The sequence below is a fragment of the Lactuca virosa genome, chromosome 1 (genome assembly GCF_052849685.1).
Source record: "Lactuca virosa cultivar CGN04683 chromosome 1, Lactuca_virosa_CGN04683_v6, whole genome shotgun sequence".
Lineage (NCBI taxonomy): Eukaryota > Viridiplantae > Streptophyta > Magnoliopsida > Asterales > Asteraceae > Lactuca > Lactuca virosa.
This window is the reverse complement of record NC_136426.1, coordinates 100,594,725-100,619,034: the sequence shown is the minus strand read 5'-3', so window position 1 is coordinate 100,619,034 and position 24,310 is coordinate 100,594,725. Positions and strand designations below refer to the sequence as shown.

The 24,310-nt window shown below is 34.8% G+C and overlaps 2 protein-coding genes across 2 annotated transcripts; one reads left to right on the top strand and one right to left on the bottom strand.

Annotated features, from left to right (window-relative positions):
- Positions 1–90: 90 nt before the first annotated feature.
- Positions 91–3,312, bottom strand: LOC145118145 (protein FAR1-RELATED SEQUENCE 12-like). The gene is made up of 8 exons (XM_079054180.1): positions 3,258–3,312; positions 3,086–3,178; positions 2,504–3,006; positions 2,222–2,331; positions 1,891–2,149; positions 1,285–1,677; positions 1,039–1,149; positions 91–711 (listed from the first exon to the last, which is right to left on the bottom strand). The coding sequence occupies exons 1-8, from the start codon at positions 3,310–3,312 to the stop codon at positions 91–93; spliced, it is 2,145 nt and encodes a 714-aa protein (XP_078910306.1).
- Positions 3,313–20,420: 17,108 nt separating this feature from the next.
- LOC145153438 (lipoxygenase 2, chloroplastic-like) lies at positions 20,421–24,310 on the top strand. The gene is made up of 9 exons (XM_079075471.1): positions 20,421–20,827; positions 21,040–21,290; positions 21,392–21,632; positions 21,712–22,029; positions 22,121–22,206; positions 22,302–22,412; positions 22,585–22,886; positions 23,002–23,268; positions 23,383–24,310. The coding sequence occupies exons 1-9, from the start codon at positions 20,467–20,469 to the stop codon at positions 24,140–24,142; spliced, it is 2,697 nt and encodes an 898-aa protein (XP_078931597.1). The 5' UTR covers positions 20,421–20,466; the 3' UTR covers positions 24,143–24,310.

Below are 24,310 nucleotides of genomic sequence, written 5' to 3'. Positions count from 1 at the left end.
ATCAATATTTCAACATTTCTATCCATTGAATGATCATTACAAAAATCAAATCTAATTTTAGAAGTCTTAAAAAGAAAAAATTAGAAACAATCAACCTTCTGTAACCTCAGATTCTAAATCAGACTTCTTTAACCTCAAAATGCAACTCCTAGCATTGTGATTTGGTTTATGACATAAACTGCACAACCTAGAACCCTTTTTAGATGTCTCAATCACTTTCTCTCTAGTGCTCTTGATTCTTTTACCACTGGACCATCCCTTGTTTCTGATCCCCTGTGGATTATGAATGTTGATAACATCAGGTACTGCAGCTCCAATAATTTTTTCAATGTGAACTGATCTACTCGAAGATGCCCTTGATGAGGTACATAAAGGAATACCACTATCAACCTCTTGAAGTTGCTTTATATATTTAGCCAACTCATACTCATTATTTGCTATCTTGTTAATGGACAAACGAAGAATAGCATATGCATCTTGAATCAAACATTCATTTTTACTGCCTTTATGAGGATATGCGTACTTTTTTCTCAACAATCCATCAGCTATGATATATTTTCCCCATCTCCTCAAAATGAAATTTGATGGAATTTCATCATACTCTTTCATATTTAATATGAAAAACATATAACGACATAACAATCCTTCCTGGACAAAAAGCATGCAGCTACAACTGATGCTAATGCTATCACCCCTTCTACTAAATACAACCTACAAAAGTATCATTAATAAACAAATTAATATGTGAATAAGAAATTCTATCTCATACCATTCGATAAAAATTATACAAATTAACATCGATTCACATTATTAATCAATAGGACATTAGAAATCATAATACTATAATATAAATATGTACTTCAAATCAAATTCACACAAAAAAATACATATTCCATACTAATCTAATGAAAAGTACAAACCAATTTATAACTCTATAAGAATTCACACTGTGAATTAGCAAAACATCCTACATTCACAGTGTGAATTTTTAAACTACATTTTATATTTAATAAATTGTATTAGGACAAAGACACATACCTTGTAACGAGTATTAGGACAATGAGAAGGAAGACTATTTCGATAAAAATCATCAGAATCTTCATCCTCATTCACATTTTTATCAATCAACTTTTTTTTCTTCTTATCTCTCTAAACATAAACTTCACTTTCATCTTCAATAACTACAAATTCTTGAACACAATAAAACACAGATTTATATAACTCTTTCTAAATGTCCTAGAAAATATTATGTGTATAAATTTCCGAAGCATGCTTTTCAATAGCCAAAGGAATCCTTAACTTGGGGGTAGTAGTTGTGGACTGATAATCTAATAAAGATTGATGATGTCTTTGCTTCTCCATTGCACTATCAAACGACATCATGAACTTCACCAAATTTGATTTATGATGCAAAAAATGCGAGAAAGCATAATTCAGACTCTCTGATCTTGAAGTAGTTCGCATCAAACCAGAAAGTTCAAGGTCTCTCATAAAAGCCGGAATCCATAAATCCCTTATTTTAAAAACAAACCTTAACCAGTCATTTTCTTTTAGATGGAACTTATCTAACATTGTTGACCACAAACTTTCAAAATCTTGTGGAGAACATTGAAGATTCCATATAATATCAAAAAATGTCTTCTGGAAGTCCGGATGGTTATAAACATCAATAGGAATCTAAAAAAAACACATAAGAATCATTACATATGTTGAATATTTGATGTAATTCATAGTAACATAACATTTGTTTCACATTATGAATTCACAGTGTGATTTATGATTTAGATTTGTTCCTTTCATCATATGCGAATTTACATTGTGAATTCACATTGTGCTTTATGATCTATATGGTTATAAACATATATAGGAATCAATAAACAAAGAATATACCTTCTCCTCAAGTTTTTGAGTGATGTGCCACATGCATAGTCTATGCTTCGATTCAGGAAAAACAAAATTAACAGCTTTCTTCATTGATGAATCCTGATCTGGTACAATCATCATGGGTGGCTTGACAAATGCTTTACGAAACACTTCAAGCAACCACACATATGCATCTGATGTCTCACGAGCTAGTAAACCAGCAGCAAAAGTAACACAACGCTTGTGGTAGTCAACTCCAGTAAAAAGAACAAATATCGTAGAATACCTGAATTTTTTTGATAAGTATTATTAAAAAGAACAAATACCATAAAAAGAACAAATAAGGATTAGGAATTACTTGTTTGTTTGATAAGTAGCATCAAAAGATGGTACATCTCCAAATTCCTTATAGTTGGCTTTCGAAGTATCATCAGCCCAAAAAAAGTCTAGTAAGATGATCATCAACATCTTTTGGGACCTCAAATGAAAAATTAGAGAAACACAATTTTCTGTTTGTCAATATATCCACAACCATTTGGGAATCTTTGACACCAATTTTAGAATTCAAATCTCTATGAAAATTTTTAAAGTCAACTGCAGTCCCTCCCCTATAATCAAAGCCACCCTTCATACTACTCACCAAGTTATAAGCTTTTGAAGCACCAATGTTACAAGTACCAACCTTATGTATAAAGGATTCATCAAGAAACACATAAATGTAGAACATTAAAGAACATCGGAGATTCTTGAACTTTGAAACAGCAGGGAATCCGTTCTTCTTAGAAGAAGTTCTCCTTCTCTTAACATCTGAAAATTTCACATTAATATTTTCATTCTTAAACGACTCCGTGAAACCAGATCTACTACATGTCGAATATCTAATACGAATTGTGCCATCATTGTATCTTTTTTGACTTGACATATTCACATCAAAACTAGATTCTTGACCATAAGTCTTGTAAAAGTCAAGACCAATGTCCAATGAATCAAACATCAATCCTTTGAAAGGCTTCTTATGTATCAACTTATCATAAGGAACAAGCTTAAAAGATTCGGTATTGTAGAGCTCAAAATCAAAACTATAACGAGAATTACTGCTATTTGAATGATTAATATTCATACTTGGAGATGATTGATCATGAACTGCAAAACAAAAAAAAAACATTTATTTTATTACATTATATAGAAAATGTGAAATTTATATTAAGAAAAAAAAACTTACGTGATTGTTCATTAATAGTTGAATGCAAATCTGAACAAGAATTACTGCTATTTGAATGATCAATATTCATACTTGAAGATGATTGATCATGAACTGCAAAACCAAAAAAAAAACATCTATTTTATTACATTATATAGAAAATGTGAAATTTATATTAAGAAAAAAAAATTACGTGATTGTTCATTAATAGTTGAATGCAAATCTGAACAAGAATTCAGAGAACTCATAATGAATCGGTAACCTGGAGTTTATATACAGATTAGAAATTTAGAATTGATAACTATACAAAAAATGAAACAAATAAACAAGATAATCACAAAACTTTAAAATATATGCACAAGATAAGATAAGATTCTCAAAATCACTAAAAGTTTGGAAAAAACTTAAATGTCAGAAGATGCACAAGATATAATTGATTATCTAAATGGCGAATATGCATTACAGGCGAAGGATTACAAAAACGACCGAATGAAAAACAGTAACATCAAACGGATATTCAACATACGAGATCAAATTAGCAAATTAACAATAAAAACATAACAATTTGAAGATTAAACGGTAAAATCAAGAGAATTTGACAATCAGACGATTACAATAACAATAAAAATACGTTGATAAACAATGCATCGGAAGAAAAACGGTAAAATCAAAGTCTATAATTGACCAATTAATCATAAATGAAAGATGAATAGATGTTAAAAATACCTGATTATTAGCTGAAATCTGAAGAAACTATTAATAAATTGGATGAAAAATGTTGAGATTTCGAAGAACAGACGAGATTTTGGATCGATGAGTGTTGAAGGTGTTGAAGATGAAGGACAGTAACAGAAGACGCTAACGGAGACAAACAAAAATATTAAATGAGACGCTAAAATTACCAAAATGCCCCTCCGTGTTTTTTTTGGTTAATTAAGGGTTAATGGCCAAGATTAAAAGAAAATAGATGGTTAAGATGGGTTCCTTGGTTCTTTGATCCATATTGGTTCTTCATTGAACTTTTCTATATATATATATATATATATATATATATATATATATATATATATATATATATATATATATATATATATATATATATATATATATATATATGGTTAGGTTCATGTGAGACGGCCTAATTTTATGAGACCTTGAGACGCAATCCTAGTCATTCATTTGGTAGATAAAACAAAAAACATTTTTAAAATGCAAAATAATTGAAAATTTTCGAAAAAAAAAATTTCAAATATTATTTTCGGAATTTATATTTTCCAAAAAAAAAACCAAAAAAAATAAAAAAAAATACTTTTTTTATATATTCTAATAGAATGATAGAATATTCTACATATCTGAGAAATCTAAGTATAATATTCTAACATTCTAAAAATCACATTAGAATATTTATAGTGTAATATTCTATTAGAATATTTCACGTATTTTTCAAAAAAACGGTAATTTTTTTTTATTTATTTTTATTTTTTTAGGTAACTAAAGTTCTGAAAATAATAATTAAAAAAAGAATTTTTGAATTTTTTATTTTATTTTGCATTTTAAAATTATTTTTAGATTTGGTCTCACGGTCTCACAAAATTAGCATGGTCTCAAATGAACCTTAACATATATATATATATATATATATATATATATATATATATATATATATATATATATATATTATTTACTTTGTTTTTGACATTAGAATTGTTAGGTGTACCTAAATTTGAGAATGCCATATGTTTTCACAAATGGATTACATTCGCCTTTTGAAATCCAGGAAGCCTCACCACACACTTTGTACTGTCGGCTGAAGAAGAAAAATAAATATAAATATTTACAACGTTTTGAAAAACGTGGTCTATTGAAGATTCAATAATCTGGTCCACTGGCAACACTGCGTCTACAGTTCTACTGGACCATCTGAAAAACTGAAGGATGATGAGTTGATGACCTACTTTTGTGGCGTAAGAAATCTCGCGTCATTAGACTAGACACTATTTATACTCCAGTCACTTTTTTTTTAAATCGTAGAAAATTGTCATATTTTATTTCCTTCAGTGAATTTTTCTTTTTTAAATAAAATAAAAATATTATGATTTATTAAATATATAAAATTAATAAAAAAATATCTTAATAAATACAAAATTAACAAAATTGGAAAACTTTTCATACTCTTCGGTGTATTTAAATCTTTACATGAACGAATCGTATATATTCTTAAAGACTTGCACGCAAATAAAATAAAATTATATGATTAAAATCGAAACAAACATAAAACATAACACTACTTGAAATAATACATCACAATAAACTAAAATATAACATTAATTAAAATTCTACATCCCGCCGAATTGTTTTGTGAATTGTTGTTGGAATCCTTGACGATCAATTCTCAATCTTTATTTGTATATCTTCTTAAAAATCTTCGCCGATAGGATATTCATTGGCTCTGTAAATATATTTCACTAAATCAGTGCAAAGTTTGTGATGCATATCATTGTTATGTATGTGCCTTCTGTTTGCCTTGTATTGTTGCGTACCATATGTGTTGTGGCGTGCTCATATAAGACTCCTGGTAGAAACTGCATTACATGACAGGGGAGTCAATATTCCCTCTGTCATCTATCGTATATGTAGTGTTTGACAAGAAACTGTAGATCATGTCTTCATTGAATGCACACTAGCCTTTGTAGCTCATGAATGGGTGTTTAGATGGTGTCAAATCCCCAACCAATCATTCTCAAGTGCATCACAATTTCTTAACTTCGTAGCATGTTGGGGAAATTTCCCTAGGAAAACAAATGTCCTTGACACCATCGTCTACTGTCTTGTATGGTGCATCTTGATAGCAAGGAGCAATACAGTGTTTAAAAAGCTACCTCAATCTCCTACTATGGTGGTTAATACGGTTGTCTTATTGTGCTACAATTGGTATAAACATAGAGGTGGTAAGGAACCAATTAATTGATGGGTTTTGAGCAAAACATCAATCCTATGGTGTGCATGCAAACCATAAAGCTTTGGATCTAGTTTGTCCAATGAACATACAATAATCATCCAAAGCTCATAAACCCTAGATCTAGCATACAATAAACGAATTAACATATGAATTAGGGTTTAGATCTTACCTTGATTGTTATGTAGCAATAACAATCTCAATTCCTCTTGATCTTGACTCTTGAAAGCTTAGTGCCTCAAATGTTGCACCTCTAATGGAGTCACAAACACCATGAGCAACAAGATGACTTAGGAGAGAGGGAGAAGGCACCAAAAATGTCCTAGAACCCTTAGGGATTACTTCACCATGTTTTTGGGGCCTTAGGGGTTCCTTATATAGGTAAGCTATTAGGCAGGGGCGGAACACAAATAGTATGATTAGGGGGGCCGGAATCAAAATTTCAAAACGTAATAATATAGACAAGAAAAAAAAATTGTTCAAAATTATGACAATAAACAAGAAAACTAGTAGAAAAAATATTGTCATATTGTTGATGAAAATGAAATCTATCCACTTTTTTTTAAGTCTTGGAAAATTGTTTTTAAACTAATCTTTTAGACTAAGTTTTCAATCACAATGCAAAACCACAAATTATTCAAAAATTCGTCTTCTATTTTATTAGACTACCATACTTTATAATCATATCACCATATAAATAAATATTCTATATTTTAATACTCTTTACTTTTACTTTATACTAATAAACAGATAGATAATTTGAATGTTTTAGTTTTTATTTCATTTTTTACGGTAACAACAATATTTAATTTATAATCAAACAATTAATAAATAAATAATAATTCCAACTAATGGATAATACTTGTCCTAGCCTTCTAGCCTTCTGACTACACCATAGTTGTATTCATAGTTCACACTTTACAAAGTCCTGCAATGTCTATAATAGTTTCTACAATAGTTTTGGTGGGAGAAGAAAAAGGAGAACTAGAAAAAGAGATAGAAAAAAAAAATACCGTGTTTACTCTCATGTGGAAAGGAGACCGAAGAGGGAGGTGGAGGCCACTAATCGGTAGAACACGACGGAAATCACGGATCAACAGTCTGGCGACGTATTTCTGACGGCCGGAGACCAGTGGAGATCGGAGAAGATGCAGTTGTGTGGCATCGTTATTTCCAGCGGCCAGAGTAAATTTTAGGTTTTCTTAAACTCTTTGAGATAAAATAAGAATTATGTATTATTAGTATAATTTTTATTAATGTTATAGGGTTTTACCGCTTTTACGTTTTAATTTCCCAATACTCTTTTTCCAAACAATATCTCTTTTAAATTCTTGGAGTGATTTTCGGATGTTTCATTGTTAATTGGTTTAGATTTTTGTTAATATTTAAATTGTTTTAACGATTGAAACAGAGGGTGAGAGGGGCCTAATTACTCAATGACTCAATGTATTGGCTGTTGGATAATTTTTTATAAGTAATTTATACATATGGGTATTAGGAAGCACAAAACCGGGGGGGGGGGGGGGGGGGGGGGGCCATGGCCTCCCCCAGCCCCTGTTACGGTCTGCCACTGCTATTAGGGTTTTCAACCAGGAAACCCTAATCTGACTGCTTAGGCCCTAAGCAGCCCATGGACTCCCTCCTTAGAATCCTTGGACGAATTTTAATGGGTTTCCCCATAGATTTCGTCCACTCCAACTTCTATGGAGTCCATTAGCCCATTTATGCAACTATCTTATAATTACAATATCAGTCCCCTTTATTTAATTAATCTCTTTTAGCCACAAAATTAATTCTTATCAATTCTTGACTAATATTAATAATATGATTTCTCTTTTAATATATTAATCATATAATATATTAATAAATCATAATTAATCATTTTTCTCCTTAGTTCATCCTATCAGTTGCTATGGTGAAGGCAACCCAAAAGGACCATGCTCACAATCGGGTCAAGTACATACCAAAATAGTTATGGGCTTAGACACCTAATCCAACAGTCTCCCACTTGGATAAGTCTAATAACTATATTGCGTATGACTTCGGAACTTGATCAGCAATCGTCGCTTTCAAAAGCCACTGTCGAACTCTGATCATATCAGAAATGTGTCCTTTAGATAAGGGATCATATATTCCTACATTCTAGATATCGTATAGACATGAGACATGAATTATAATCATTCTCTCAGTCTATCTATTGTTTCCCGATTTCCGATTTATGAAGACTGACAACAGCCTATAATTGAACACATCAACTTAGCCCCGGCTTGGCCAAGCGCATAGGGTGTCATCACTAAATCATCGAGGGGCCAACATATATCGCTTTCATCCCACTTTGGGTAAAAGGAACGGATAAACTTTGACTCAATGCTCGCTTGTACCTACTCATCAAATCACACACAACAATATGCTTTATAACACCAAATTACTGGTGCGTTTACATATTATCAATGTGCAACCAACTTGCAGAATACAACTCACATGTCTCGGTTTCAAGAATATAAGATATTATCGTCTCACCAATCACTCGTGATAAAATCCATGAAGCGATCCAAGTGAGCGTGGGTTTAATCCAATGCTCAAATCATATTCATAAGCACTCATGAACGTTGCAGCAAACATTTGCTATGTCTAATACACTTTAGACAATCTACAAGCCAATTCATGACAATCTTTTTTCATACCTACTCCCAAAGTATGAGCGACTGTGGAACGTTCGAATAATCTTATTATTCAGGAAGTCAAAACATGCAAAGTGAAACACAAGAATAATCGAATCCAATATGACCCCAAACTTTTGAGTATAAATAAAACTCCTTTTATTTGGTCACCATATTGATTACACATTATTCATTGTATAATGTTTCAGATAATCAACTTATTACTTGAATTATAACAGCAGCTGTGCCATGCACCAAGCATGCACACTCTGTTTACCTATGGTCCATACTTTGTGAAATAGATCAATTGAAAACATTTCCAATGATGCTCGTTTCACAATCCCTAATCCTTATCGTTAGTGTAAGAACACAAAATTCTCGCCACTACTAGAACATGTTAGATTCTAACATTTTATGCAATGATCCTTTTGTAATCTTATTTCACAAAAGTCACCAAGACTTTGCCAATGAAATTACAAAGTTTTCTATTGGTGATTGTTACAAGACAATTCCATAGATGTGAAGTCTCACATTCAAAGTACATTCCTATGAACATCCTTCTTACATAAAAGTTTCTAATCTAGACATAGATTCTCGATATCCAACTCCCAATATGGAAACATTTCCATATTTGTCATACGACAACTCATTATTAATAGAATCATATCTAATCATAATAATGCCATTATGGTCCATTCATTACTATACTTCCAACTGCCCACAAGCGACCAATCCTTAGCGAACCTTAGATTGTCGTTGACAGCTGTTTAATTATTTTAGTCAAACCGGTTCTAGTCCCTTTTCCCTCTTAATGCCCTAGGCATTTGGAAAATTTTAGAACGGTCGAATATTACAGCATATGCAATCGATCCTATACCCGAAGCGTATGGGACACGATTCATAATGAAAAACGTGATACTTTACCAGTTCCTTGCTATAATATTGCCATATATAGAATCCTTTTAAGTTGAATCTTTTCAACATAACGTCCATATATGTCTTTTGACTAAATTTGATTAAAATTTCTCGATCCAAGCTTTTAGATTTCAAAACGAAGTATAGTATTCTCTCCCTTAATTATAGCAAAACAACTTTTCAACCCCTGCAACTTTGCAAAGTGAAACTTTTGTTTTCTATAATTAATATTGCTAACATGCAACACATAAAATAATAATCATGCTCCCACTAACATGATAATTATATCCATACCAGCATAACATTTATGCTCCCACTAGCTTTGACACGTATTCAGAAAACATTTGGACTTCTAGAAAGCAATACTTATTGACTTCCAAAGTTCATATTTCGAATATGATATGCTTCGATAAGCCTTTATCTAAGCTTCTCAAACTCATACACCTTTCCTTAGATAGCTCATATATGTGTCTAAACAATTTCATCACTTATAGCAATAAATCTTAAATGTTTAAACTAATTGCCAAATCTCACAATTCGAACTATGAAGAGGGATGCCGTAATCATAATCGAATTTGAGAATGTAATTTACACAATCACTATCTCCTTAACATCTCTCTTAGTGAAAGCGTTTCCTCACAATTATTTTCATGAAGGAGAGAAACCTTAGACACTTAGGTGCTGTTTGTTTTTTCGAAGAGAAAATGCGTGAAGTCTGCGGACCACATCAGCAATCCTCTATAGCAGAAGAGGTGGAACAAACGGCTGCAGTATATAATAAAAAGTATGTTTGTTCTTTAACGTCTGCAGTAAGTTAAACTAAGGTGTGAAGAGGTTTAAAGCAGTTGGTTTAGTGTTGCGCCACGCAGCACACGCGCAACAGTTTTTAAGTTAGAAGTCTTCTGAAAAACAAACAACTGCGAAGGGCCAAGTGTTGTGCGTGTGCTGCGCGGCGCAACAATAAGTGGTCTGAAGTGGTTTTTTTAAAAAAGAAACAACACCTTAGATTTTATGGTGTATGTGTTCCTATCCATGTGAATTTTGTCATAACCATATTCGTAAGATAATGTTTGTGACAAATCCAGACTCTTATGGACAAAACTTGTTCATTCTTAATTTCTTGCCATCAAGGGTCCCACCATTGCTTCCAAGTTATTTAGCAGCTCACCTATACTAGTCAATGTACTTTCATTGAACAAGGTGTTTGTCCTTATGCAGTCAATTGAGAACTCGTAGAACTCATATGCATAAGTAACTTTACTGGAATGGCATAAATTTTTGTCAACACAATAGGTTACAACCTCAAGTCGTGCGCTAGTGTCCAATAGGTTTACTCTTGATTAGTTCTTGGTCCTTTTTCAAGATCATTTAGACTCTCACTGACCTCTTTACATATAAGATTCTCTTATCAAGAAACATTTCTTGACAAACAAATATTCAAGAGTTAGTGTGGATTCTTATCAAGACAAACCACTACACACAATTGGTCTTAGTTGGTCTTTGTCTTATCCAAGACATCACAACTTACCAATTTCAAATGTGCAAGAGTAAGAAAAACATTTTCTACTCTACATTTGATGAGTGTGTTAAAACTTCTTAAGATATGTCACTCAAGTCACAATCTTGGAGTATGACTCTAAGACTTGATTTTGGAACGAAGTATGATTCACATATTGATTTAACCATTTCAACAATTTCCGATTCCTCTTCTTAAGCATACTAGTGCACTAAGATTTACTTAGAGGATCAATTGTGATATGGTTTCACAATTAATAAGACAATCATAAAACATGACACAAAAGTACTCTCCCATCTTTTCAGATTAGAGACACTTTTATCTTTCTGCCTTATTGATTCTTCTTATTCGTTCTGCCATTCATTGAAACATTTCAATGATTCAGAATCATACTTAATCTTGTAAGCATAACCACATTTACTAGACTTTTAGTAAATTATGACGAATAATCTTATTGTTATTTGTGGTGGACTTGACCAATGCACAACATTATGTAGCAGTTCTCTTAGTCCTTCACTTGACTCTTTGTCAATGAATAAGTCTTAATTTTCCAAATATGAAGGTTCTCATTCATCATATAATACAAGTTGTATGATTCCAAGTTTCTGTCCAATTTAAACTCGGGCGACAAGAATCTTTCCTTATTTGGTAAATTCTCGACATTACCAAAAATAACATAACTAAGAATCACATCCATTTCAATATTGCTAAAAATAGAAATACACAAACATCAATTTTCATACATGCCATTGCAAGGAATTATAAATAAGACAAAAACCAAAATTTATTTTATTTATAAAAGGTGCGGAAAAACTTGTTCTTACAATGCAAATTCAAATGAAAACTATGTTATTTCATATTCCTAAACAATCTATCATAACTCTAAAAGTAGCAGCTCCAAAAATCCGATCATCGAATCATGCGATCGAAATCCATTTCTTCGCGATCAGACTCAGCTCACTTCTTCCTTTAAGCTTCCTCTCTTTTCTTCGATCCTACAACACATCAAAATGCAATCTTATCACATCATGTATTAAGAATCTCCAAATAGGAACTTAATAGAGTTAGATAGTGGATTTTACCTGAAGCAGAGTCATACATCTTGACTCTCCCATCTCTTATATCTCTCAGGTAGTCATGGCAGCTTCGTAACCAATGCCCCCTCTTTTGGCAGTAGAAACATATGGATTCTTCTGGAATGGTACACGGGACTATCTTAGACTTAGCTTTTCTCTTGCGTAGTGAAAACTTTTCTGGACTTCCAATGTTTCCATTTCCCATAGAAGGATGGGATATTGATTTACCAGACAAATTTTCTTGACCAGTGCGCCAAATCATCACTGATTCAGCAGCAATAAGCAAATAAGTCAGATCAATGAGGGTTACATCGTGGTCCATCATATAGTACTCTCTAATGAACTCACTATATGATTCGGGAAGTGACTGAAGAGCCAAGTCAACAACCAACTTCCTTGATACATCGACGCCCAACATTCCCAATCTATCAATATGCAACTTCATATCCAAGACATGAGCGCATACCGACTTTCCATCTTCGTGTCTTTTCGCCAATAGGGCTTGAGTGACCTTGAACTTTTCAAGTCTTCGAACACGTGGGTCAGGGAGAATTATCGGAGGAGGTGGAGTAAGTGAAGCATGATTTCCATTTCCACAATCCAATCGTGGAACATCATCTTCACGTGGAAAAGTTTTTCCAACGGATTCAGGAAGACCATAGTTGTCAGACTTTGACATCTACAAAACGGGAGAAATTCAAGTTAGTTGATTGGAATCCTTGATATAACACCCAAATGAAATATCAAGGCTAGGATCCAACACAATATCCTACAATATGGAAGAGGGATGTCGTAATCCAAATTGCAGAACATTTGAAGGTAGGTAAATGACGATTTACCAATTTCCACCATGAAAAACGAAAATTGAAAATTAAGTTTTAAATGAATTGAAACTCCTAGATCTTTTGAGATTCATTGATCTTTTCAATGGCATGTTTAAATCTCGAGTGTGCCCTTCGTTTGTGACTGGGATGTCGAGGATCACAAACAAGTTGTGGATAACCATGCAAATATACATGGTGCCCCCAATGTTGCAGTCACCTAATCGACGTGCCGGTTAACCACACACGCTCCATCGATCTATGACAAAAATCGAGTCACCCTTTGCCACCTTTGCTTAGAGTTCAATTAGTATGCTGGTTAACCACACACGTTCCACTAACGTCTTAGCAAGGGTACAAAGTGTAATTTCATGGAATAGCACCAACTCCACATTTTTCCTAAAGTAACTAAGATTTGGGAATTTATAAAACATTTAGTTACTTTGTATTTCATTATACTTATAATGGAAGGTTGTGTCCTATCCTACCCGTTCGGATAACGACCCTTTACTAGTCAAGAGTGCGGTGGGTAAGAGTGGATACCTAATGGCCGTCATTTTACATGTCGCTTCCTTAAACACCCCTTATAGACCAGCTTCGTGAATGAGGCCTACTAACGGTAAGATTGACTCTTTACTTATACATATATAATATTAGACTTTTAATTTTATATATACTATAAGGGTGTATTTTACACTTTTAAAATACTAAGTGGTGTAATTTAACAAAATTATACTTTTAATTTAATTAAATACAAACCATGTCATTATGGATTTATTAACTCTCTTTTAATTATACATTTAATTAACTTAATAAAACCATAAGGTGTAATTTGAACTTTTCAAACAACTAGGGTTTTAGAATTTAATATTTCAAAATTAAACTTTTTAATTAAATTTTAAATTCCAAAACTTGAGGGCAAATTTTGAAACTTTTCACAATATCTTTTAGATCAAATTTGAAAAATAATTAAATATTATATAATTAATAATTATCACATAATTTGACTTAATCTATTTTCTTATGAGATAATTCAAATCAATTTACAAATAATCAATCTTTATCTTATAAAACAAGTAATTATCTTAAATTGACAATTATCCATTAATTTGATTAGGATATCAATTACCATAATATAAAAATCTGATTTTAATTTGAAAAAACAATTTAAGGTAATTATCCAAAGCAAATTAAGGCAAAAATCTCGAAATTGTGCTGTCAGACTGACTTCACGAGGTGAACACACTGTGTTCACGACATGAGTCTGGTTTAATTCGAAAATCTGTTGTCAGACTGAATTCACGAGGTGAACACACTGTGTTCACGACGTGAATCAGGTCAGATTCAAAATTCGCAATTTTTCAGCTTTGAAAACTTAATTTTGCATCAAATACAATAGACGAACACCCTAGGCTCAGATGCCACTAATGGTTTTTGAGCAAAACATCAATCCTATGGTGTGCATGCAAACCCTAAAGCTTTGGATCTAGTTTGTCTAATGAACATGCAATAATCATCCAAAGCTCATAAACCCTAGATCTAGCATACAATAAACGAATTAACATATGAATTAGGGTTTAGATCTTACCTTGATTGTTATGTAGCAATAACAATCTCAATTCCTCTTGATCTTGACTCTTGAAAGCTTGGTGTCTCAAATGTTGCACCTCTAATTGTAACACCCGGTTCCAGGTATGCTTTTAACTTAAGTCAATCTTATAATTTCACTCTTGGACTCGACGAGTTAATGGCCTGACTCGTCGAGTCAGATCGAATCTGGATCGGGGAAATAAGTAACCTACTCGACGAGTCGGAAGACCGACTCGACGAGTAGGTGCTGTCTGATGAGAACCCTAATTTCAAGGGTTTGTTCCCCTATTTAAGGAACATAAGGCCCCTTTGGCCTCCCTTGTCACTCCTTCAATACCCAGAAAACCCTAAATCGCCACCTTTGAGTATTGTGAGTATTTGAGTGCCATTTCTTGAGATATATTTTGTGTTGAAGTTTGGGTGAAGAAGAGGAAGAGGGAAGACTTCAAGAAAAGAGTTCAGATCCAGAATTAGCATCACCTTCCCCTCACTTTCTGGTAATAAAACTTCCCTCTTGACTTGTGATTTCCTAGATATTCTTATGGTTATTTTGGGCTAAGAAGCTTGACTCTTGGGATTTGGACGTCCCAAGTCGATTCACCTTCAGATCTAGGACCTTGAAGGGTCCTCATGGCATAAAGGTGCCATTTTTAGGGCCATGAGAACCCCATGCATGCTAAAACCTCCATTTTCGGCCTTTTAAGCACCATTGATACATGCATGCACGTAAAGTTCATAACTTTACGTGTTAGATAGACCTTAGAAGCCCAGATCTACCTTTTAGATGAGAGTTGTACATCAGAAAACGAGTTATAGACTTGGACAATTGGCGACTCGACGAGTTGTTCTTGGAGCTCGGCGAGTCCGGGGCTTGAGTCCCCAATCTGTTGTGGTTCAAAGGAGCCCAGTTGAGTGAAAGCAGGGACTTAGACAAGTCCAGAGGAGTGACTCGACGTATTAAGACATAGCCATAACCTGGAAGCCATGGGACTCGACGAGTGTAAGAACACACTCGGCGAGTCCAAGGCAATCTTCTTACCCACAAGAACAGACTCGACGAGTTGTTCATACAACTCGTAGACTGGACGTATTCATGACTGAGGTGGACTCGACGAGTTGTTCAGACAACTCGGCGAGTCGGATGAAGATTGACTCGATGTTATTAAAGAAGGAGAACTCGTCGAGTCTTTGCTAAACTCGGCGAGTAGAATCGGGTAGGGAGCAGAAGAGAGGATAGGGACTCAGCGAGTTGGCGGCCCAACTCGGCGAGTCAGGTCAACTGGAAGTTGACTTTGACCAAGGGTAAAATAGTCGCTTTACTCTAAGATTAGTTATCAGTTCTGACTAAGTGCCTTTGTGGAAATTGTAGTCGGGGAGTTGCCGGAGCAGCAGTCAGACATTTCCCGCTCAGTTTTTCAGCAGTCAGCTTCACGAGGTGAGTTTCCTTCCAGTAGGAATGGGTCTACGGCCACAATGCCGGCCCGTTTAGATAGCAGTAGTTCCGGACTGCGGTCCGATGCCGGGGTGGTCCCAAGAAGTCGTTCAGTATGCTTGATGTCTTGGTGATTCATGCATGTCTATGTATTATGTGTCCCGGACTGCGGTCCGATGCAGTATGCAGTATATGTGTTATTGTTATATGTTATGATTATGTTATGCTATGTTCAGTCAGTTCCGGACTTCGGTCCGACGTAGAGGGCAAGGCCCTAGTTAGTTCCGGACTTCGGTCCGATGCAGTGGGCAAAACCTTAGTCAGTTCCGGACTTCGGTCCGATGCAGAGGGCAAGGCCCTAGTTAGTTCCGGACTTCGGCCCGATGTAGAGGGCAAGGCCCTAGTTAGTTTCGGACTTCGGTCCGATGTAGTGGGCAAGGCCCTAGTCAGTTCCGGACTTCGGTCTGATGCAGTGGGCAAGGCCCAATATGTGCTTTATATGTTATTGTATGGTATGTGGTAGTTTGGGGAGCTCACTAAGCTTCGTGCTTACAGTTTCAGTTTTGGTTTCAGGTACATCCGCCAGCAAAGGGAAGGGCTCGAGTTGATGGCATGGCACACACCACAACTTTCTGCCTGGGATTTGTTGACTCTGATATTTTCTTATTCAGTTTTTGAAACAGTGTTTGACATGATGTTTTGAGACACACGACACTTGTTTTCATTTTAATTATGGATGATTATGTTTTGGTAATGCTTTTCAAACAAAAAATTTTGGGTTGTATTTTGGGATGTTTCACTAATGGAGTCACAAACACCATGAGCAACAAGATGACTTAGGAGAGAGGAAGGAGGCACCAAAACGTCCTAGAACCCTTAGGGATTACTTTACCACGTTTTTGAGGCCTTAGGGGTTCCTTATATAGGTAGGCTATTAGGATTTTCAATCATGAAACCCTAATCTGACTGCTTAGGCCCTAAGCAGCCCATTGACTCCCTCCTTAGAAGCCTTGGACGAATTCTAATGGGTTTCCCCATAGATTTCGTCCACTCCAACTTCTATGGAGTCCATTAGCCCATTTATGCAACTATCTTATAATTACAATATCAGTCCCCTTTATTTAATTAATCTCTTTTAGCCACAAAATTAATTCTTATCAATTCTTGACTAATATTAATAACATGATTTCTATTTTAATATATTAATCATATAATATATTAATAAATCATAATTAATCCTCTTTCTCCTTAGTTCATCCTATCAATTGCTATGGTGAAGGCAACCCAAAAGGACCATGCTCACAATCGGGTCAAGTACATACCAAAATAGTTATGAGCTTAGACACCTAATCCAACATTGATTAGGTAGGTTGGAACGTTGCTCCTCCTATTTGATGTAATTGTGTGTAACCGGGTAGTTTGTAGTTTTACTCCATCATTTTGATGTAATTTGCTATACTCTTTTGGTTCCTTTACTTAGCTCCATGCTAGGTGTGGTTTTTTAATCTATTTGTCGTTTCCAAAAAAAGATAATTATTGAAATCGTATAAGTTTTTCTAGCATAAATACAGCCTCGTATGTTATGTATAATATAATAAGAAATAGCAAAAGAAAAACCAAGTTCTTGGTTTCAACATGCTCTTCGTTTTCTGTTGCACGTTGATGCGGAACACATAGATGATCTGACAGAAGCTTTTATGGGCAAGTGGGAGAAAGACAAACGGGGACAAAAGAGGCCCAATTAGAAACATGCTTAACTTTTGATATGTAAGGAATTTGGAGGCATGCGACATATTGACAGAAAGGTATCGACGAACCATGGGGGGGCGTTGGGGGGGGGGGGGGGATTGTGAGCAGCCGCACAGGGCCTAATTTTGTTTATTATATATTTTTATTTAACATTAACAACTTATAACAACGATAAGGTCCATTTTTTTTTTGTTCGTCCTAAGCTTTTGAAGATATTTAATTCCTCAGGACCGGCCCACAGACCGAAGCTTTTAACAAGTAGATGAAGTCAATGCGCCCTATAGTTGACCCTTAACTTCAACTGTTTAGGCCCCCAAATAAAATTACCTATCTGGAGTACACGAAGCAATTTGGATGGTAAATATAGAATTACCTATTTTTTCCTATGTAGATCGTGTGTCATAATAGCTAGACAACTTTTTCTACCTTATATCTCTTATATTCAAATCGGCTATAGGTTTAATTGGATTCTTTTATTATTCATGGTTCCAGATAATTTAAAAAATCCAGCATTAAGTGGGAAATTTATTTCTAGTAATGATTAACAAGAACAAATGAAAATATTTTCTTGAACAATATTCCCGAAAAATTTTATTTTGTTCGAAATGTATCACCAAAATGTCTTTTCCTACATATTTTCGACCAATCTTGTTGTTAGAAAACATCCATGTTTCTAGTAGTGTTATAATTAATGACATTATGTTTATCATATGATATATGACAAACATGAATATATTGTTGTTATGTAAGTACAATTATATATAGAGTGGTTTACTTTTGGAGAACTTCCAACTACAAAGGAGATAAAAAGTTCTGTAAAGTAAAAGAGAAAAAGGTTGCCGATTGATACGAAGTAGTTTTAATTAATAGAAATTCAACACTTTTTTTCTTCTTAATTTTAGTTTTTGATTTTCTAATAAAGTTTAATGAAATTAATTTTAATAGAAATTCATCACTTTTTTTTCTTAATTTTAGGTTTGATTGTCTAATAAAAATTACTGAATTAATTTCCTTATCTTTAGGTTATGAGTTTCATACTTTCATTCATTTTGAGCAACTGAAATTTTCATCTTTTTCAGGATATGAATCTAAGGGTGAGCAAAAACCGCAACGCAACTAAAATTAACCGCAAAAACCACAACTGCAATAAAAACCGATGGTGAGGTTTTTTGTTTTTCAAAAACCGCAAATTTGCGGTGCGGTGCGGATACACGATCTCAAAAACCGCAAAAAAAAAACCGCACCGCACCGCATATATTATATGCAATTTTTTTATTAATTATTAATATATTAAATACTAAAAATAAGAAAAGATGAATAAATGAAAGATGAATAAAATACTAGAAGACAAAAATATGGTTTTTTGTTATGTTTAATTTTAAAAAATGATAAAATTAGACAATTTTAAGAAATTTATTGTTAATTACAACTGATTTGACATTTTTAAGATATTAATTGTTTGTGATTTAAGTTAATTGTCTTATACATTATGGTTTTTTTATTATTACAAGTAATATGTTTGAACTCTTAAAACCGTTTGAGCTCTAAAATGTGGTTAAAAACCACACAAAATAACCGCACCAAATTCATGCGGTTAATAACCGCAGCATAGAAAAAACAAAACCGCACCGTAAAAATAACCGTCTAACCGCACCGCAAAAATAACCGCACCAAGCGGTTTTGAAAATGGATTAGCCGCATTTGCGGTTAGTGGTGAGGTTTTGGCTAATAACCACACCGAACCGCACCGCGCTCACCCCCTAAATTGAACACTATTGAATCTGTGTAATTTATTACCTCAATTAAGTTTCACATTTATAATAAAATGAAGACGTTAATTGGGTTTGCGACATTTAGAAATTAAAAGATGGTATTTAGTTATAAAATTGGGTCCATGTCGTTTATTCTGATATTGCCTCTCGCTTTTCAATTTGCCGTAGTAAAAGATGTTATATTATAAAAAATAAATATTTAAACAAAACTGGGTAGATCTTTAATATGTTTTTTTGATGTATCATCCAATTTAATTTGCCACCTTCGGTGTTATATCTTCATCATGGAATTATAGTTTTGATTTATGCATCATCGATCATGTGCTTGTATTGCATCGTGACGTATTCAATAGAAAATTAAACAAAAGCTTGCACAAGTTTTAAACAACGATATGGAGATGGAAATACTTATGGTTCAAGAAAACAAAAAAACCGTGAGGAGATTGATCTGAATTAATTAAGTATAAAACTGCGTAGTTGGTTATATAACTCACATTATGTACATACGATACACATACTCTAGCCCCATCACATATACATATTAATTTGAATAATTAAGAGTTGAAAATTTAGTCGATGAAAGTTAGAAAAGTTGTTCGTTTCTTAAAATTACAAATTAAAGTAGACATTATTGGGTTTATTTGAACAAGCTTCCATACCCATTTATAGATGAAACAAAAATCAAGTTAACGAACGTCGCAAAGAAAAAATAATTCTCAAAAAATATTGAAATGACTCATAGCATTAAATAACAAGCAAAACCTAGCATTAAATATGACAACGTTTACCCACCAAAGAATAATTTCAAAAAAGTGACAAAAAAAATTAGTATAAATAGAGGGTGCCCTTGCAACCCTAAAATCACACCACCAAGAGCGAGCAGTGAGGAGTGAGAAGGAAACATAAAAAGAAAACATGTTGAATTCTCAGATCAACCAATTTCACTCTTTCCATAACTTAGTCACACTCCAAAAGCCCTTCTTAGCCAGAGCTGTTGACGCCACCCACCACTCCTCCTCCTCCGCTTACTCCCATACCACTCTCCTGCCCACGACCACAAAGAAATCCAATGCCACACGCACTCGACGTAGCTCAGCTGGAAAAATAAAATCCAGGTGGTTAACTCCTTATCTTGCTAATGTCACCAAAGTCACTGGTGTCATCCACACCAAATCAACATATCTATCCAGTCTAACACCTAGCCGCCTTCTTGACGACGTTGCTAGTTTGGTTTATACTTCCGTGAAGCTCGAGTTCGTTTCTCAGGACCTTGATTGTACGTATACCTACTTTTCACAGTCACGTAATGCTGTGTAATTTCGAATTCAAAATAACTATATACTGAGCTTTAATCAAATACTCTCTCTCTCTCTCTCTCTCTCTCTCTCTCTCTATATATATATATATATATATATATATATATATATATATATATATATATACACGCGCATAATATGGTATAAAAATTGGAGTTTGATTTTGATACAGCCCAAGGTAAGCCGAAGAGGAAGACAGTGAAAGCACCCTATGATCACTTAGGTGGGCAATACACCTTCGAGTTTGACGTCGATGATGATTTTGGGGAGATCGGAGCTGTGCTGGTTGAGAATGACTACCGCAACAAGATATATATACAGAAAATTGAAGTCGACAAACCTAAAAAAGTTACCTTCACATGTAATTCATGGGTTCATTCCAGTTATGATAACGACCAGAGGAGGATCTTCTTCGCTGACAAGGTTTAATTTACATATATAACATGTTTCTGTTTACTAGTAGATCGCAATGGTGTATATATGGCAGCCATTAATATCCCTTAATCTATTTGTAATTTGTACAGTGTTACCTGCCATCGAAAACGCCAAGTGCCCTCAGGTCGCTGAGAAAGAAAGATTTGGAGTTCATTCGAGGCGATGGCCAAGGAGAGCGTAAAGATTTCGAGAGGATTTACGATTATGATGTATACAACGACCTTGGAGATCCCGACAATAAGAGCTCAGATCTTGCACGGCCGGTGCTCGGTGGCAAGAAATTTCCTTACCCTAGGCGCTGCCGTACTGGTCGGAAAATGTCCTCTAAAGGTACGTACATATAACTAACAAACCCATTAAATGATATATCTAAGATGGTTGTTTACAATTCAAACATGTTGAATAACAGATCCGCTGACGGAGACAAGATCTTCAGACCCGTTTTATGTACCAATCGATGAAGATTTTTCAGAGATAAAGTCGGTATCATTTGGAGCGAGGACTTTGTATAACTTGCTCATTGGTGTTATACCCCGTCTAGGCACCGCTTTTACAGGAGAAGACGAAGACTTTCGTTTATTCCAGGATATAGAGTCGCTTTTTGACGAAGGAGTTGTTATTAATGGTACTGATAAACATGTTGCAAGTGTTTTGCCTAGAATTATCCATGAGGTTGTTGACACCGTGGATGACCTTATCAAGTTTGATCCACCTGAAACTATCCAGAGTAAGCTCGCATATAAACATGCATTATACTTACTCTTTTTAATTAAGTTGTTTGTGATCAGCTTCTTACAAAGGTTTTCTATACATTGCAGGGGACACGTTCTTTTGGCTCCGTGATGATGAATTCAGTCGACAAATGCTTGCTGGTGTCAATCCTTGCAGCATACAGTTGGTTACGGTATAAATATATAACACAACAAATTAAGAGTCTTTTCCAACACATAGTTATATAATTAATGAAAAATCATAAGGTGACTGTGTGTGTGTGTGCAGGAATGGCCATTGATGAGTAAATTGGACCCTAAAGTTTACGGGCCACCTGAATCAGCAATCACCAAGGAGATTGTTGAGCGAGTGATTGGAGGTTTCATGACTTTCGAGGAGGTAATGAAAAACAGAAGGCCGATAATTACTTTATGGAAACTTCATATCTTTTTAATACACCAAATACTACGTACACCATTAATTATGATATATAATTGTCATGTTATAGACTAGAGATGCTATTACGATTGTGAAGTTGTAGTAAAGTTGAAAATCAATCATGTTTTTTCAGGCTTTGGAACAAAAGAAATTGTTCGTGTTGGATTACCATGATCTACTATTGCCATACGTAAATAGAACAAGAGATATTGATGGGATAACTCTATATGGTTCAAGGACTTTAATGTTCCTTACTCCTGCTGGAACGTTGACCCCAGTTGCCATAGAGTTGACTCGACCGTCTTCAGAATGGCAACCACAGTGGAAGCATGTGTACACACCTTCTTTGGGTGCCACTGGTTCTTGGCTATGGAAGATAGCTAAAGCTCATGTCCTTTCTCATGATTCCGGTATTCACCAGCTTGTTAGCCATTGGTAATGTATCGGTTCCTGTTTACTCATAATACTTTAATTACACACGTTTGTGTGTTTTTCCCTAGATCTCATTAATTCATAGGTGAGCTTATCATGATTTGATTTGGCGATGCAGGCTAAGAACTCACTGTGCAACTGAGCCTTACATCATTGCCTCCCACCGTAATCTTAGCACAATGCATCCTATTGCACGACTACTCCACCCTCATTTTCGTTACACCCTGAAGATCAACGCCCTAGCTCGACAATCTCTCATTAATGCCGGTGGTGTTATAGAGTCGACATTCTCTCCTGGAAAATATTGTATGCAACTTTCCTCTGACGTCTATGATCAGTTGTGGCGTTTTGATCACGAGGCACTTCCAGCTGACTTGATAAGCAGGTGCCCTTAATTTATGCAACTTTGCAATTTGACGACTATGGTTTTCCACTTTTTGTATGGCACGCATCTCTATATATAGCTGGTTAATTATTTTATATATTTTGTATCTTACAGGGGTATGGCTGTTAAAGATCCTACTGAACCACATGGTTTGAAACTAACAATCGAGGACTATCCATTTGCAAACGACGGTCTACTCCTTTGGGATGCCATCAAACAGTGGGTTACGTCTTTTGTCAACAACTACTACCCACAAGCAAGTCTCGTAGCATCTGATGAAGAGCTTCAAGCATGGTGGCATGAGATTCGAACAGTTGGGCATGGCGATAAGAAAGATGAACCATGGTGGCCACAACTCAAAACCCATGATGATTTGATTGGAATCGTGTCAACTATCATATGGGTTACTTCTGGCCAACATTCAGCTGTGAACTTCGGACAATACGATTATGCTGGTTATTTCCCTAACCGGCCAACCATCGCTAGAACCAAGATGCCTAACGATGACCCAACAGATAAAGACTGGCAGATATTCCTAGACCGGCCTGAGGCTGCGTTGTTGAAATGCTTCCCTTCCAAATCGCAAGCTACCACAGTCATGGCAGTTCTAAACGTTTTATCGACTCATGCCACTGATGAGGAGTACATCGGTAAAACTGCAGAGGGTCCATTTGAGGCGGAGCCAGCTATAAAGGTCGCATATGAAGAGTTTCGTGAAAGGATTAATGAGATGGAACGCACCATAGAGAAAAATAATGCCAATCGCAATTTAAGAAACCGAAGTGGTGCAAGGTTGGTTCCATACAAGCTTCTCAAGCCTTCTTCGGCACCTGGTCCTACCGGAGAAGGTGTTCCAAACAGCATCTCCATCTAGTTCACTCATTTCATGCAATAAAGCTTTTCGAGATGACCGATGCTACATTAATAAGATTACTAAGTATGTTGTTGTGTTTGTTTGTCTTGTCCCTAGTGTTGTTGTTAACAACACGAGTAGTTGCAATGTACGAAATTTGAAATAAAAGAATCTTGGTTCTAAGAATAA

Excerpts from the sequence above, each read along its gene's own strand:
- LOC145118145 (XM_079054180.1), bottom strand. The coding sequence starts at position 3,312 with ATGAGTTCTCTGAATTCTTGTTCAGATTTGCATTCAACTATTAATGAA. Across the intron at positions 3,007-3,085 it reads AACTATTAATGAACAATCAC|TTCATGATCAATCATCTCCA; the intron begins GTAAGTTTTTTT and ends TTTGTTTTGCAG. Across the intron at positions 1,678-1,890 it reads CTCAAAAACTTGAGGAGAAG|ATTCCTATTGATGTTTATAA; the intron begins GTATATTCTTTG and ends TGTTTTTTTTAG.
- LOC145153438 (XM_079075471.1), top strand. The coding sequence starts at position 20,467 with ATGTTGAATTCTCAGATCAACCAATTTCACTCTTTCCATAACTTAGTC. Across the intron at positions 22,207-22,301 it reads GCAGCATACAGTTGGTTACG|GAATGGCCATTGATGAGTAA; the intron begins GTATAAATATAT and ends GTGTGTGTGCAG. Across the intron at positions 22,887-23,001 it reads CACCAGCTTGTTAGCCATTG|GCTAAGAACTCACTGTGCAA; the intron begins GTAATGTATCGG and ends TTGGCGATGCAG.